This window comes from Eimeria maxima, genomic scaffold, assembly GCF_000499605.1.
Source record: "Eimeria maxima Weybridge genomic scaffold, Emw_scaff325, whole genome shotgun sequence".
Classification (NCBI taxonomy): Eukaryota; Apicomplexa; class Conoidasida; order Eucoccidiorida; family Eimeriidae; genus Eimeria; species Eimeria maxima.
This window is the reverse complement of record NW_013566108.1, coordinates 1-16,992: the sequence shown is the minus strand read 5'-3', so window position 1 is coordinate 16,992 and position 16,992 is coordinate 1. Positions and strand designations below refer to the sequence as shown.

General features: G+C 52.5%; 2 protein-coding genes across 2 annotated transcripts; one reads left to right on the top strand and one right to left on the bottom strand.

The window, feature by feature from the left end:
• Positions 1-1,078: 1,078 nt before the first annotated feature.
• Positions 1,079-8,097, bottom strand: EMWEY_00028390 (hypothetical protein, conserved; the record flags this gene model as incomplete). The annotated part of the gene is made up of 13 exons (XM_013481384.1): positions 1,079-1,153; positions 1,382-1,615; positions 1,991-2,954; positions 3,128-3,450; positions 3,742-3,966; positions 4,240-4,895; positions 5,002-5,244; positions 5,343-5,598; positions 5,716-5,928; positions 6,092-6,325; positions 6,456-6,857; positions 7,116-7,833; positions 8,021-8,097. The coding sequence occupies 13 exons, from the start codon at positions 8,095-8,097 to the stop codon at positions 1,079-1,081; spliced, it is 4,620 nt and encodes a 1,539-aa protein (XP_013336838.1).
• Positions 8,098-15,751: 7,654 nt separating this feature from the next.
• EMWEY_00028380 (signal peptidase, putative) lies at positions 15,752-16,548 on the top strand (the record flags this gene model as incomplete). Its single annotated transcript, XM_013481383.1, has 3 exons — positions 15,752-15,907; positions 16,079-16,202; positions 16,391-16,548. The coding sequence occupies 3 exons, from the start codon at positions 15,752-15,754 to the stop codon at positions 16,546-16,548; spliced, it is 438 nt and encodes a 145-aa protein (XP_013336837.1).
• Between the last annotated feature and the right edge of the window lie 444 nt (positions 16,549-16,992).

Genomic DNA, 16,992 nt, shown 5'->3' with positions numbered 1-16,992 from the left:
AGTATTAGTAGGTTTAGGAGCATATTAGAGGTGTAGCAGTTTATTTGGTGCTGGGGCTGAGCACCCCGCCGCAGAGCTATGCGCGCTGGGGCATAGAAGGTAAGTGACATAGTTAGGTCATGTTTGGCTCTGTGTATTCAATTAAGGATAGAGGTCTTGTGAGTTAGAATGAAATTGGCACATTTAGGAGCAGAGTTAGTCCGAAAGAGTCGGGCCATGCCTGCGGTCCGACCGTAGCCCCCGGTGCCGGGATGGACGGCAGGGTGTAACCCGCACCTGGCGGGAACGAACACACACTCATGATGGAAGGCGATTTGGATCGATCCTTCCTTCGAAAGTTCCGTAATTTAGGGACTTTCCCTGGGAATACTGAGAGTTAGGGTATTTGGACACGCGTTCTGTAGATCTAGTACATTCAGGGGCCTATAGGCCTATCGGGGTGATACGTAGCCACGGTAAACGGCCACCGTGCGTTACATTTACCCCCCAGTCACCCATACCGGCAGTGTAGCGCAATGCTTAGTCACTCCTTGGGTGCCAGTTAGGTCTTTTATAGTTCTACATGGAAAAAGCATAGAATTATTAATATATATAAAGTCTGTGAATATGACATTTTGGTGGATTGGAGTTATAGGGCAGACTCCTGACTGTGTCGTCGCTCTTGGTATCTCCCCGCCATCTTATAGGTTGGGCACTGACCCCCAGTGAAGACCGGGGTCAGTTCCGAACACACAGTCCTTTTATTCTATGAACTCCCCTTGTTAATAGTAGTGACTTACATGGTTTGATACTTGCAACATAGACTTCTGGGGATTTGGGTAGTTAGAGGTTGTACTTAGCCCGGCACTACGAGATGCTACTCTAGCAGTGTTATCTCGGTTCGCTTTCATTCTTCTATTCGTGAACCGCACGTCTAAGGGTACTCCGACTACTGCAACTATATATTCGCTGCTGCCAGTAATACAACTGCAGCTGTCACCTACACAGCACCAGCTCAACCCAGCAGCTGCAGTTTCCACTGGAGCAGCTGGAGTTCCAACGCGGCAGCAGCATAGCTGCATTCTAACGTCACCTTCCTCTACTTTGGCAAAAACTGCCACGCCCACGTCCTCATCACTTCTCGAAGTTGCTGTCCATCTGTCTGCCCCAGAGCCTGCAGGACATATGCATGCATGCACGCCACAGATGCATGCATGCACAAAAAACGAAGCATGCATCCATGGAGACAACGCAATGATGCAAGAAGAGATGTGCCGACAGGGCATGTGTTAGACCTGTAGCATAAGCTCATTTCTTCTTGGAGCCGTGAAGAACAGCCACAAATGGCAGCAGATAGTACTCTGTGTTGCGACCCTCGTGAAAACAGATCCTGCATGCTCACCTCTATAAGAGCAGCGGCAGCAGTAGCAGCCGCATCAGAATCGCCAATGCGCTCAGCAAGCCCGTCCTTCAGCGCTTCCTGCAGGCCGCTGCGTAGCGGGGTGAAAAAGGAAACAAACTGGGCTGCTGCGGCTGTGGCTGCTGCTGCGGCTGCTGCGCTTGCTGTGCGCTGAGGACTCCCCGGAGGAATTCCGTATCCACAGACTCGCCATAGGCTCCCGATGTCGGTCGCGAGCTACAAATTGGCACCACACAAGGTACTAACCGAATGCATATGAGATCAGAAGTAGGAAAGGTAAATCAGCAACACATGTGATATAAGAAATGGAAGCACAAATCAACGTGGGAGACGAACGGGACAAGGACACGACAAAGGCTGAAACAGGCGAAATCAAATGGGGGGTACAACAAAAACACGACAGAGAGAAGACAGACGCTCGAGTAGAGACAAGGGCACAGGAAAATTGGCACAAAACAAAGGAAATATGCCATCGAGCATTGAAAAAACAAACCGCCGCTAATGCACTGGATGGAGCAGCAAATGAAATATCGCTGACACCTTGAACCGGCCACGCACCACACTTCTGCAGCCAGAAAAGCAGCAGCGTACCTTGACGTGCTGGGGATCGTCGTTTTTTAGCGACGCCAAAAGACGGGCAGTTACGGAAAAGAGAGGAGGTAGCGGGAGAACCAGCGACAGTTGCTGCCCCGCCTGCGGCAAGTGAATCCCCTGTACACGCTGCTGCTGCTGCTGCCGTAGCAGCTGCATTTCTTCACTTTGTTGTATTTGTAGTGGTTGTTGCTGCGTCTGCACAGGGCCACCTTGGGAACGCCGCTGTCGCAACTGCACCTCAAGGGCTGCATTTTGCCTGTTGAAGTCCCTCATTGCCTCCTGAAGCTGCTGCAGCTCGAAAGGAAGCCGTGCGACTTGCTGCAACTGCTGCTGCTGTTGCTGTTCCAGGTGCTGCTCTGTTTCCACGCAGCTATCAGATTTGCATACAAGGGCGGCCACAAGGTGCGCCCACGCCTGCGCCGCTGCTGCTGCTGCTGTCGGGGAGCCTCCAGGGTAGCAGCAGAGTAGTAGCAACAGCAGTATGCACCTCCATGTAACGCTGGCAATTTCCAGAGGGGCAGGGGTTCCCTCAGGAACCCTCGATGTCACCGCTGCTGCCCCACGGGCGGCATGTGATGAGCCGAAAAGCCTCACATGCAGCAGCTGCTGCTGTTGGTGTAGCAGCTGCAGCAATGCATGCTGCTGTCTACCCACCCAATTTCCATCTGGGATTGCAGTGTTGTCCCCTTCGAGGCACTGCGCAACCGCACTGACGAAACAGGAGGCGCCATTGCTGCTGCTGCTTCCGTCGCCGCTGTTGTTGCTACTGCTTTCAGCGTCAAGCAGCGAAGCAGCCGCAAAGCGCAGAAGAGATTCCGGGGTTTCCCTGGCCGCCGTCGCAAGCACAAAGGCCAACTGCTCCTGCACCCCCCGGCACTCTCGTTGCAACTCAGCAGAATTGGGTTCTTGAGACGCTGCAGCAACGGCCTTCATGTAAAGGCTCAGGTGTCTCTCCAGCACCCTGAAAAAACCGAACGAAGGCATAATGACCCAGTAATTAACGCTGGTACCCAACCTTTTGCACCAGACCACATGGGAGGCAGCAGTACAACTAAACTTCTGCTCACAGAATGACAAGCTGCAGCCACCAACGGCGGTGCGGCGCCAGCAAGTGGTCAGAGCGTGGTGACATACAAAGGGAAATGCTGCAATAGCAAAAAGAGCAGAGGAGGCCCTTTTAACGACACAAATAGTTGCATGAAGAAGCCGCTGAGCAGTTCGGCGGCGAGTTCTGGGGAGTGCTGCTGCTGCTCCAGGGTGCCTGCTGCTGTACTGTTGGCTTCCACAAGTACAGCATCAAACAGCAGTGGGACCAGAACTCCAATGGAAGAGGCCGCGAGGGGCCCCAACAAGGACAGAAGCCTCCGCAACAGGAAAACGCATGCATGTAGGAAGGGAGGGAGCAGCACCAGGCTAGTGCCTCCAACCTCTAAAGGGCTCCGCTCTGCGCACGCCACCTGTAAGCGAAACACACTGCAGACGCACCGCGCTATCCGCGTCAGCAGCAGCTCATGCTGAATGGAGACCACAGGAGTCGGAGATATCCACAGGCGCACAATGAGACACGACAGAAATTACAAGACGCACTTGAAGCCAGAAGTTACACGTCGACAACCTGTCTATTGAATCGGAAGACCTACGCGAATATCTCAAACCCATACACTAAGGGCTAAACAGTAAGCACAAAACCATGGCATACACCCTCAACCCATGCCCGAATCCTACACCCAGACGTATCACCAGCTTACGCGCACGGCGTCAGTGAAGAGCTGTAGCGCGTGGAGCCATGACTTCTTGAGCTCCCCAAGCACGAAGGCATCTGCTTCGGTCTCTGAACTGCACACGGCCCCCACACCCACTCGAGGGCTCCCATGTGGTTTGAAGGGCTGAAAGCCCTTTGAAAGAGAAGCCAGCGCGTTAGCGCAGCGCGAACAGTACACTGCCACAGACGAAGCTGTGTCCCCCGCTGAAGGCTGCAGCGTCACCCAAACAAAATATCAAAATATTGACTATATCTTAAGATGGCGTTAAACAAACAGACGCGAAGAAGCGAAAGGAGAGCTGCAAAGAGGCCTTAGAAAGCCAAATTTTGGGGAGAGGCTAGAAATGCACGGCTTAATCGTCAGCGAGTTCCAACACGCTTCTTGTGGCAGCTCGCAGCAACCCTGCTGCACCAGGCTGGTTTCCTAAGGCATAGCAGTCCGAGAGCCCTGCATATCATGCAGATCTGGCGTAATGGGACTTACAGTCTCGGAAGTGAAGGCCGCCGTGGCTTTCGCCAACAATGCATGTAGCAGCATGACGTGTTCTTCCGAGGAGCTCGCGGACCGACCATACAGGTGTTGCTTGCAGCCCAGAAGGACACCCGCCGCCTCGAACAGCAAAAGTTGCTGTTCCACCTGGAACGCCCTTGGGAGGACATAAACATCGGCTGCTGCTGCCAGCACCCTGGGCTCCTGTCTGCTGCTGTTGCCGCAACTGGGCGACACTGCAGACCGTATGCGTTGCTGCCGAAGGTCGTCGTTGTTGTTGCTGTTTCGAGGGATATCAAGGCACTGCTGCTGCAGCAAATGCCGCAGCAACAGGCCAGTGTAGGCAGCGGATGACGGCAAACAGTTTTTGACGAACCGCAACAACGCTAGGCACGCCCTGGGGGCGACGGTGGTGCTGCTGCTGCACACTCCATGAGGTCCTGCCAGCAGCGACAGCGCCTCTGGGATGTGTTGCTGCTGGTCTTGCTTGCTGAGAAGCGGTGCAATGCGCACAAGAACCCTCATGAAGTTCTCCGCTGCCGTCCCGCAAGAAAATGCCTCACATGAGTGCATGCAGTGCAGCAGCTGTAACAACTGCACCAAGCACGCGTGTAGCTGGCTGGATGTGTCCTTGAGCTTCTCAGGAAGGTCTGTAGACAGCACCAAAACCCACAAAACATGAGGTTCCATGGGCACAGCAGCATCAGCCGTGTAGCAACCGCATGGATGTCCCTGACTGTTCCTCTAGCTTCCCACCACTGATGTCGTCAGTCATGATGAGGAGCATATGCAGCAGCGCTGCCAGCTGCTGCTGCTCCCGGCGCTGTTGAAGCCCTTGTTGTTGTTGTTGTAAGTGTTGCAAGTGTTGCATGTGCTGCAGAATCCCCTCCTGAATCCACTGCAGTACGCGCGTCTGGTCGGCAGCACAGGCCTTTCTGAACAGCCCAGTGAGCGCCTGCGGAACAGAAAACTCACTTCCAGCCTCCCCAGACTCAATCCCTAGAGTATATAAACCCCAACGCAACGTCAACACATTTGTTGGGTTCAGTCAAGAACCCAGCACACCAAAGACGACTTCGAGAGGTGGGTCCACACACCACTAACGAACTCAAGAGATTTGTCCAAGGCTACAGCAGTGCGGCCTCCCCTATACGCCGCTGTGCAGCTGTGTGGAATAAAGGTAGCCGCAGCAAGAGACCCTCGGCGTCGCTTGCCCGGAAGTTCAATTACCTCCTTGTAAGCACACAGTTGTTCGAGCTCTTCATCGTCTAAGCTGCTGTAAACGACCTGCTGCTGTTGTTGTTGCTGATACTGCTGCTCCGCAGCTTCCTTGAGCATATCGACCTCTGCCAGCTGCGACCACAACCAATACATAGCGCGTCAACAGCGTTCTCTATTAAACAACAGCGGAAAAAATAACACCAGAAGGCGAAGCACGAGTTGGCACTGGTCGCACAGGTTTCTGCTCACTCTTTTGATGAGCACTTGCAGCAGCTCCAGAAGAAAGCCCTGCAGGCGTGCAGTAGTAAGCGGCTGCACAAGAATGCTATCCTGTCTCTGTAGCATTGCTGCTCTTGTCAGCAGTACCGACAGAGCCGGTACCACTGCGCTGGAGACCTCTAGACCACCAGAGCCAAGCAGCTGAACTGACAGTGGCAGCACTGCCCACAAAGCCGTCAACCCCTGAGCCAGTGCAACACAACCAATCATGTCAACAAAGTCTCGACACAGTCCCCAATAAGCACAGCAGCGGCAGCAAATGGGGCCTCATCCAGATGTGAGCCTGCGGGGATTGTCTCTCGGCGGCTGTCGCTTGTCACTTACAATCAAATAGCTAAATACCCACCTGCTGCAGCACCTCCCTGGGGTTCCTATCTGCCACTAGAGTGTTATTGCTGCCCGCTGCCACAGGACCCAAGACGTCGCTTGCCCCAACTGCCTCCAGCTTCTCCGCTAGCGTTGCTGTGGCATCTGTCAAGGCTGCCGTTGCTGCGTTGACCATTGTGGCAAAAGGCACTATCATTGCGGGGGAGGCGGCAACCTCCGTAAGCGGAATTTCGTGCAAGAGCCACTCGATTAGCTGCACAAACAGCCCAACGAGACAGCAACCCACTGCACACAAAGCCCACCAGGCGCTGCTTCTCCCGCAGCCCACCGCACACTCCAGCAACCTGCCACACGCCAATGAAGCTGTTGTGCTTCCTGCTCACCTCCATGCGGCACAGGAGATCGATCCGCGCAGCAGGTTCCATCTTGCGATGTATAAACACTACAATTGCAGAAGCCGCGTCCGAGAAGCCTGTTGCCAACCATGTTGAACCCAAGAGCTGCAGCAAATTGGGGCTGCCGTTGCTGCTGCTGCTGCGAGCCTCCGCCTGTCCACCTGTCGGTGGCGCCGGCGGCAGCAGCAAGTCCATCCATCCCACATACTTCTCTGCCACTGAGCAGCACAGCTGCAGCACACTGCCTAAAGCGGGGCTATGTTTGTGCGCCAGCTGCAGCAGCCGTAGCAACTGCAGTAGCAGAGGAGAAAACGGCGGCGGGCAGCTGACAGCCACGCCTGCTGCAACTTCCTCATCGAACGGGAACGAGCTCTTGAGAGCTGCAGAGAGCTGCAGCAGCGCATGCAGCAGCACAGCACCTTTGGTGCAACGTTCCCACAAGAAGCTAGACAGGAAGCAGGAATCCCCAGTGGCTTCAACGAAAAAAAAAAATAGCTACACGCTCGACCAATGCGTAAAATGCACGTTTAAGTGGCAACAAACACAACAACACAACTTAACACCGCTTAAGCAGCAGACGAGTGGGAGTAGCTCATCAACAGCATCGCCATCCCTTCTCATCGCTACAAAGGGAGGTGCGAATCTTACAGCTGATGCCGGCAGATCCTCTAGGTATTCCTGGTGTAAGACCAGCAGTACTCGCAAAGCAACACGAACAGACTCAAGACTTGCTGCAAGGTTTCGGCCTGCTGCTACAGCGCAGGCAGGGTTTCTGCAGGCAATGCAACGGTCAGCAATGTCTGCTGCCGCTGCCGCCACACCATTCTCCGTCTCCTGCAGCTGCAAGCAAATTGCATTCAGTTCTTGGTGCAGCAATAGCCGCAAAGCCAAGAATGCCACTTTCCCTTCCGATGCTGCAGTTGATGAGGCTCCGCCTTCGCTGGCAATCTCTGCTGCCAGCAGCCGTGCCACCAACAGGGCGAGTTTGTTGTGCACGCCAGCAGCATCAGGGCTTGAGCCTGGGTCGGAAGCCGCGGCCGCAAGCTGCGCTGCAGGGTTATCCGCCCCCCCACTGCTGTTGCTGCTACTGTTACTGCTGCTGCAAGCCCACACGCTACACACTCGCAGCCGCATTACACTGAAGAGAATATCCTTGACCTGCTGCCTTTGCTCCTGCTGCTGCTGAGGCAACAGCTGCAACAGCTGTTGCAGAGCGAAAAATTTGGCCTCAAAAGAACAGCGTGACTGAAGCGCCGATAGCAGCATAAGGGCTCCGCTGCTACTATCGCAGACCGCTGCAGCGTATGAACCCCCAACAGTAACGCACATCGTGCAAACTACCGCAGTCCCAATCACAGCAGAACCACTGCCAGCATCAGTAACACCAGCGCAACAACAGATGATGCACCAGGGACAGCGTTGGCAGGAGAGCGATTTGCACAGCCAAGGGATGAGCACATAGAAGGGGCCATACTAAATATCCGCATGTAGGGAAATCGCTGGAAAAGAATTACGAGCGGAACCCACCTCTGAGATATTGTTCTGCCTCACACCTTGTGGCGGGGCTGACAGCTGTGTTGCCCTGAGAGAAGAGGGCACTCACGGCCCTGTCAAAGTCTTCCACCTGCATTGCGAAGCCAACCCAAATCCTTCCGCTGCTGGTGCCGCTGCTGCTCCTTGCTGCTTAGGCTTCTCTTGGTTGCCTTCATCCGGACAGCAGCGCTATATTCCCCCACACCCACAAAATCCCCTAGTCTGTTGCCTCTTGATCCGCATCGGACTGCACGTACACCAGCAGCGCTCTCCCACCAGAGCTGGTCCCCCTACCTCTACCTCCAGATGGATGTTGTTACGGGTTGTAGAGTGTCTTATTATGTGGAAAACAGCGCGTCTTCTAAATGATGTTGTCTCTGACTTGCCGCTAACGAAGCTACTGCCTACGAGAGTGCAAAAACAACTGGTGAAGGAAGTGAACAGTGAAACGTAAGCGGCAACTAGGCGAAATTGGGACAGCCGGAGGTGCCTGTGAGCAGCCTTCCCATTTCTCAGCAGTTGCACTCAATGGAAATATTGTTCATGCAGCTGGTTGGAAGTTGCAAGGCACCGCAAATGTGTACCAACCCAATTGCCGCCGCCGCCCCTGTTGCTGCCGGCGACGTTGCTCTTCCAGACACTGTTGTGGATTTGGATGCCCAATTCAGTGACTACGTCCCCTCCAGGCGGCATCTATCACCAAATACCGATGAGAGGAGCAAAGAGCCCCGCAACAGCCTCCCGTTATAAGGCGCCAGAGCCATAGCAAGCCTGGACTGCGTATCCAGCCCCAAAGGCAGCCCCAGGCAGCCCCACTTTGCATGCGCCGCTTTTTCGCGATGTTCACCCTCATGCTCTAAAGCAAGTGTCTGTCATCCTCTACAAAAGTTGGACGCCGAGGCGTCCTCTATATGGATCTGGGTGAGATCCTTAGGTGCCGGACTGCTTCTTGCACGTAGCGCGGTAGGTGTAGTGCACGGGCACTACATAGCCCACCGTTGCGGTAGCTTAACGAGTAAGGTAGATGGTGGATACTAAGAGATACTCGAGGTCTGAGGATAGCTAGCTTCAAGTATAGGAAGAATTCAGTAATATTCATTGGTCTATGAGTATATTAGAGGTGTAGCAGTTTATTAGGGGCTGGTGCTGAGCAGCAACACCCAACCGCTGAGCTATGCGCGCAGGCGCATAGAAGGTAAGTGGGCTGGTTAAGTTATGCATGGCTCTGTGTATTCAATTAGAGATGAATGTCTTATTAATTAGAATGAAATTGGCACATTCAGGAGCAGAGTTAGTCCGAAAGGGTCGGGCCATGCCTGCGGTCCGACCGTAGCCCCCCGTGCCGGGTTGAACGGCAGGGTGAAACCCGCACCTGGCGGGGACGAACAGACACCCATGATGAAAGGCGATTTGGATCTATCCTTCCTTCGGAAGTTCCGTAATTTAGGGATTTTGCCTGGGAATAACTGAGAGTTAAGGTATTAGGATGCTCATTCTGTAGACATAGCACCAAGGGACCTTAGGCCTATTAGCGGGTGATACGTAGCCACGGCAGACGGCCGCCGTACGTTACATTTGGGGGCCGTTCCGGGAAATGAAGAGAAAAAAGTTCACTTTCTTCCTTCCTTGTTTTATTCAGAACCCTAAGGATCTCTCTCTTTCGACGTTTGGCCCTTACGCATAGACCCCTCGTGGCAGACGTGACGAGGTGTGGCGAACGAGAACCCCACGAGGGAGAGACAAGGGTGTGGGGAGTGCCCCTGTGAAGATTCGGATTCTCCTCTACACACAGCGGGATATGATGTTTAGGAATCCAGAGTACAAAGGGGGAGCACCTCTTCCCGACTTCTCCCCACATACCCCGGACGATGGATCGAACAGGAAGAACCCTCAAGGGAAGATCAAGACGAAGGATATGTATGAATAGATGAGCAGAGTGTTTCTGGTCAGATGGATATATTGCGTATACAGCAACTCTGCGTTAACCATGCAGCTTTATTAGCTGGAACTGTGAATAGAAAGGGATGTTTGATACAAGGAAGCACATAGAAAATGCGGCGAAGTACAGGTCTGCTGTAGAGAGAGGATATCCTGAAGGGCTGGATGCGTTTGCTGCTCACAACCAAAGCAACACAGACGGTTCTGTGGCAGGCCTATCTTGCATCTTGAAGATGCATGGCAGGTGACTGAATTCATACGAGGATGCAGCAGAAGAAGCAGGAGTGCATCTGTCGAAGGCTTTAGACGAACTAGTCTCTGAGAGGGTTAGATTCTGGAAGAGCCATGAGCATCAAGCAACGAGTGACTTGAGAAAACAGTGGAGATTGCACCTGAACGGCGGTCCTTCGGCCTGGCAGGTCCGGTGCGCTGAACACTAATGGCAAGCGTGTGTTGCGGCGGCAGAGGATGCTAAGAAACAGGTAATGAGTAGGGGATATCGGATAGAGTGGCAGGAGACAAAGCTTAGGGACCGGCCATGGGTACCTTAGTGTTGTCAGAAGGCGCGAAAGAAACACTCTAGTGGGAGTTTAAGGTTAGAGACGGTTTGGACAGCTCGCTGTCCTCGCCAGATTTGATAGCAAAATAGTCATCTGCTTTTGCGAAACAGCGCGCTGATGCGTCCCGGCTGCAAGAGGAAATAAATATGCTGGCGGTGGTGTAAGGACTGGCAGATAACGCTGGAGAAACCAAGGAAGCTGCTTTACAGATGGCGGGCGGTACCAAGGTCCTACAGCAAGCGGAACACCAATCAGCAGGGGAACTGCAGGAGCAAGTGAAGCAGGCGACGGATGGGAATTCGTTAGTAGAAAGTACAACAATTGAGAGATCCGACGAACGCACCGCATATGAGCGAACACGGGTACTGTGCGAGGTAGCGACAGGACTTCGTTCCAGTATTCCGTAGACGGTGAACAAGACTGATGGGAGAATATAGGGCGTCTTGCAGGAGGCAAGGGGCGGCCCCATATTGAGTTATTAGAGAGACAGAAAGGGCGGAAGAGAGCCCGCCCATCCGACTGATGAGAGAATATAGGGTGCCTTGCAGGAGGCAAGGGGCAGCCCGACATTGGGTTTGGTAGAGAGACAGAAGGGGCGGAAAGAAGCCCGCCCATACGACCGACGAGAGAATATAGGGGGCCTTGCAGAAGGCAAGGGGCAGCCCGACATTGGGTTTAGTAGAGAGATAGACGGGGCGGAAGAGAGCCCGCCCATCCGACTGATGAGCGAATATAGGCCGCCGTGCGTTACACAGCCAGTCACCCATATCGGCGGTGTAAGCAATGCTTAGTCACTACCTGGGTATCAGTTAGGACTTTTAGAGGTCTAAATGGAAGAGAAACAGTATTACTATTTTATAGAAGAATTGTGACTGTGAATAGGACATTTATGTGGATAGCAACTTATAGCTCAGGCACATCAGTGTGTCGTCGTTGCTGATATCTCCCCGTCGCCTTTTAGGTCGGGCAGACCCCTAGCGAAGACCGGGCTCAGCTCCGAACCCAGAGCTTTAATTGTTCTGGGAACTTCCCTTCTTTACAATAGAGACTTGAATATGTTTTGGAACTTCAACTCGTATTAACTTCTGGTAATATGGGTAGTTAGAGGATGTAGTTAGGAAACCAGACGCTATGCGTAACCCACGGTGGCCGTCTACCGTGATTACGTATGACTCCCTAATAGGCCTGTGGCCTCTATGATGCGAGATCTACGGATTGCGTGTCAAAATAACACTAGGTTCCTGTTATTCCCGGGGATAATCCCTAAACTACGGAACTCCCTCCCCACTCGTCCGCCACGAGTGGCTCTCCCAGGCTTGGTCCCCGTAGTACCTGGACAACTCCGTGGTATGCCCAGGTCCCTCTGCCCGGCCAACAAATTTTTCTTCCCAATTCGGGGAGACCGGTATTCTGTTGGGCCCTGTAGCTATTCTGCACACGGCACCGCTACCGGATGCACCCTGCCTAGCCCGTTCGTCCCCCACGACGGCTAGGCGTTCTCGTTTAAGCGGCGAGATGGGATCAGCCGGGGACGAGTCGGTTGATGCTCAAGCTTCGTAGTTGGACCCTCCGGCCCGTTTACGACTACTGTGGTAAATGGAGCTCCGCTGATGCTGTATAGAGAGCACATGCTGTGTACGCAACAGCCGGTGTATAGACAGATGGTGTTCTGCGGGCCGCTGCAGTTGGTCTGTAGACGGTTAGGCGCCTGCTTGGTTCGTTTGTTTGGGCTTTCTATGTTGGACCTATGTGCGTTTAATGGACGTTGAAGTTACGCATATTTTTTCCTCGCACTTTGCGGAAGTCCTTGAGTTCATATCTTTGAATTCAACACAACATATTGAAGCCAGTTTGCCCTTGGCCAAGCGTTTGGTTTCGTTATCTACGGAACTTACAGGAAGCGCGGTATTTCTAATGTGGGCTGCACTGGACACAGGAATTTGTTGACATGGCGTCACCGCAGGTGTTCCGCCACCAGCAGATAGCACCAGCCAACTGAGGCCGGCCAGTGCGTATCGTCGTGGCAGGAGGCCCAGGCAGTTTGCTGCGGGTAAGCAGTTTCAGTGTACCAGCCGCATACACAGCGGTACGGCAGCGTTAGCATCTGCATCACGTTGACAGCGAAAAGAACACAGATGGTGATACAGGCCTACTGTCGTTAAGCAGCCACAGGCCGGACGGTTTGAGGCTTCCGCTCGCTTCCTGTGCAGACAAGCAGACACGGGGAAGAAATGATCAATCTGTTGAGGTGGAAGAGTTAAGCTAAGGAGGGAGCATACATACATATAGGCAGTATTACAACAACGGTTCTGCGTACGCCTTCAAACATTCAGTGGTTATACTCACACGAACGCCTTCTGCTAGGAGTTGGATATGCAAACCGGCGCCGGGGTCAAGGCCATCCTCCTGTTAAAACAGGTTCCAATAAGCGTGTCTATTCTCGCCCTTCACGCACACCGCCGTATCAGTTTGCGTGCCCGGTCTTCCATCTGCGAAGCGCACCCTCAATGATTGCTTTAATGTATGGACACTGCATCTATCAGTCGTAGCTCCCGATATAATATCCACTTCCATGCCAGTGGTGAGTAGCCTTAGGAACCTGTGAATACAACCGAGCAAAGTCACAGAGGTGGCCTGAAATGGGACTGCAACTACGGCTGTTCCTCTTTCGGTCGCTTCGCTGAGCCCCACTTTGGTTGAGGGAATCATAAATTCTCAGACCGCTTTGCTAGCTCACCGGACGGCCTTGCTAAAAATACTGCTTCTGCTGGCATTTAGCTCCTTTCATTGTATCTGCATTGTTGGCTTGTCCGACATCTATTGCAAAAAAAACAGCAGACACTTCGTTCCCCGTGCCCATCCAAATGTATGACTGCCGAGTTCCCCTGTTGTTGGCAGTTTTCGCTCTGGATCATTTTTTGGCTGGGAGTGGCATTTAAAGTCCCACCTTCCATAGGATCAGTGTGTGGGTTATTTCCAAACTCGCTCCCTTCCACCTTAGGTAGGGCAGAAGAAGGGGCACTGTATCTCCTTGATGCGTGAGGATTCCATCATCTCTACAGAGTAAGCCATTTCACTTCTTTGTTCCTTCGCCAAAGCCCAGCCAGTTACTCCAGGATGTGGCACTGCTATGACCCATCCGTATAAGAGTTGCGAGTCCCCTGTCGGACTTCTGTCTCCACGCCAGTGATACTTCTCGATCTAACGCACTGTCGATACCTTCGTTGCCTAAACTCTGCGTGCCATTGCGTGTTCGCTCGTCGTCTGCGGAATATATATAGTTCAGATTACAGCTTGGAAAGCTTCTTTTGATGGCCAAGCGTTTGAATAGTAATGCCGTTGCTTAGATCTAGCCGGTCTCATGACGAACAAGAAGAAAGAAAGGTACTTCTGGAGTTTGGTTGAGGCTAAAATAACGCTCCAGAAGGGCAAGACACTCCCCCACTGTCCCATAATTTAGCAGTGCAAACAGTCATATCTGGAATGTCAATAAAGATGCAGACATTCTTCATGAATTGGCTTTCCTTTTGGAAATGCATCGGATGCGCATGCATCATCTCGACGAGGCTCCCTTCCAACCCATTAGAGGGTAGATCTTGATTAACCACTGTGCGGGAGGAGTGAAAGCCTGATATTTGAAGAAGGTGTTAGGAGAGGACTAAAAAGGGCTGCTCACAAGTATACATATATTCCCAAGCGCATTCGACACTACTCACTGTTGGGAGCATGGAGCCCTGCTTGGTGGATGAAGTTCATTGATTGCAAAGGCTACCATGAATCACGCTCTGCAACCAAGTATAATGCGCCTCTTTTATCTTTTTCAGGGAATATTCGCAGCTGTAGAGGAGTTATGATAATTAAGATGGGAGTTCCTGAACAGCAGCCGAAGTGCCTACCAAGCCTCTAGCCGTCCTTCGCAGAGCTTCCCAGGCGCATGTATCTGCAAGGAAGCAGGCAGAGTAGTATACGTTGAGATACAGCTTGCTGTAACTAAAGTTTCACGACAGCCCCACATGCAAGCACAAGCTGTACAAACAAGACTCCTCCGGTCCATGCGCTAGCCCTGTGTACAACTGCTAAAGTCTTCTGCTTGGTTGTCGTTTACCAACTAAGGCCTACTTAGGGTTCCTGTATCAACTTCAAACGGGCTTCCCCACGTCGAGCAGACAATGCAACACAGACTGCGCTGCAGCGGCAGCAACTGGTTGAACTGACCCGGCTACGCAATGCAACAAACCTCACAAATCGCTGGTTCATACTTCACGCCACTGTATTTATATTTAATTTCTAGAATTGAGTCAACTACTTTACGACTTATCTGGGAATTCTCATCCCTGATGCCCTCTACCCTTGAGAGGGGAGGGTAATGCCGGTGACTAGTTGGGCAGATTCACAATCCTTCATTTTTTAATACTCGTATTTCGTCAATAAGTACTATCGTTTAAATCGCCCTGATGTTTAGATTCAATAAAATGCTATGAGGGGCAGCGTTCGGTGGCTGCGCTGCTGACGGCTGCATGTGCGCCGAGTCGGCTGCAGGGGAGGAGTGTGTGATCTGCATGCTAATCGAGGCCACTTCTTTAATATCTATGATTTGATTATGTTGCTTTCTGCCTCGATGAAATCCCTAACTCTAGCTTATTAGCTTGAGGACCGCAGTAAGCGTTTGGTCTCTGGAGGCAGACAAGGCAGCCCCTGAGTTGAAACGAGTTGTTGAGGCGCGTGACAGGCTTCCGGTCCTTTCTATATCACCAGCACATTGCAAGGAAGATATATCGGATCCAGCTGAGGGTTTGTGTGGTTGCCCCCGCTTGGGGGAGGTTTGCTCTTAGAGTAGGTTTGCTGCTGGCTGGGGGCGTTCCGAAGGTTTTTCTTTCACCGTGCGATTGAGGGGACGGTGAGGAGATGCTCAACGACATCAAAAAATTCGGTACTTCGGCGTGGAGGGAGATCCAACACTTCTTCAGAAGGCCTCGGGATGCTGTCCTCACGGTCCTGGGTCTCTGTTGCATTATCCTCTCAGGTGACTGCCCCCTCATAGAAAGAACACGCAATGTTCCCGCCAATTCAAATATTTCTTTCTCAGGAAATAAGAAAAGATGTGCTGCAGCGTAGCCCTTTAAGGTTCACAAACAAATTTTTTAATTTGTCGTGAGCTCCTGAGCTGTGTAAATTTTACCTTTTGCATGCCAATCCCACGCGTGCACGGAACTGCATGCATACAGCCGTATGTGGTTTGACTGTGCAGCCTTGATGCTTTGGAAGGTGCTGGTGTTGGCTGCGGGGAGTCCTTCGCCTGTGGTGGTGGTGCTGAGCGGCTCCATGTTGCCTGCTTTCAGCAGGGGTGATATACTCTTTCTGCTGGACCAAGGGCCCAAGACGGCGGTTGGCGATATTGTGGTCTTCAAGGTGAGGAATACACTCGAGTGAGGGCACCAGGGGAAGCCTTGCTCCCTTCATGATCGAGGGCACTTCGTAACTGTTTATTGTACCAATAGGGGGGCGAACCCGGGAGGAAATTCAGGATCGTTTGGGTTAGATGACCAAGCAATGTTGTGGACTTGTCTTGGGACCTTTCAGGTTGAAGGGAGAGAGATTCCAATTGTACACCGCATACTGAATATGCACACAAACAGCGCGGGCGAAATGAGGCTGTTGACAAAGGGGGACAACAACTCCGTGGATGACAGGGGCCTGTATGCTAGTACGTCTTAACTTTTTCAGCTACTGTGTTCGTTTGGGCGCTGGTCTGTTTTTCGTTTCCTCGTCTGTCTCTGTTGCACTTTAGTTAGGCTGCAGCGTTGCGCAAAAGCCAAACGATCTCACGGAGACAATGCATTAAATCCATTGCGTTTTTCGTACATCTGATTGGCACACCGTCTCTGCTTTCAGACAAGGATTTATGGCTGAAGGACTCGAGCATCATGGGGACTACCGTAGTGTATCTTCCGTACGTAGGACAGGTGACGATCCTCCTGAACGATTACCCCGTAGTCAAGTGGACGCTTATAGGAGGAATGATCGCGCTTGCTTTGCTAGGGTACGAATAACAAGCGATCGTTGCCTGCGACGATTTCCCTTTGAGGGGATCTACGCAGAATAGGCTGCTGCCACTGCCATGCCTTTCTGAGGAGTTAGTGCGAGGGATGGCATGTGTAGCAGCTGTGGCTGACGCGGGCCTCGAAGAAAGTGAATTGCAGTTGCGAGTAAATTGCAGAGTAAACTGCAATTTACTCGCAGCTGCACTTCACTTTCTTCAACCCCCAACTAACGTTCATCGCATGCATTCTATATGTGCTGCCGCCGGGGGCCACCAATAATTTAGCCTAACGTGGCCAACGGAAATAAGCTTAGATTACTGCGGCCTTGCAAGATAACTCTTCAACTACAGCGCAGTTAGGCCTGCTGTTGTCGAATCCTTTCCCATTAAATGCAGCGCCCTGTGGTGTGTGCTTGTGGGGGGTTGGGGGGTTTGGGGGGGAGAAAGGTGGGGG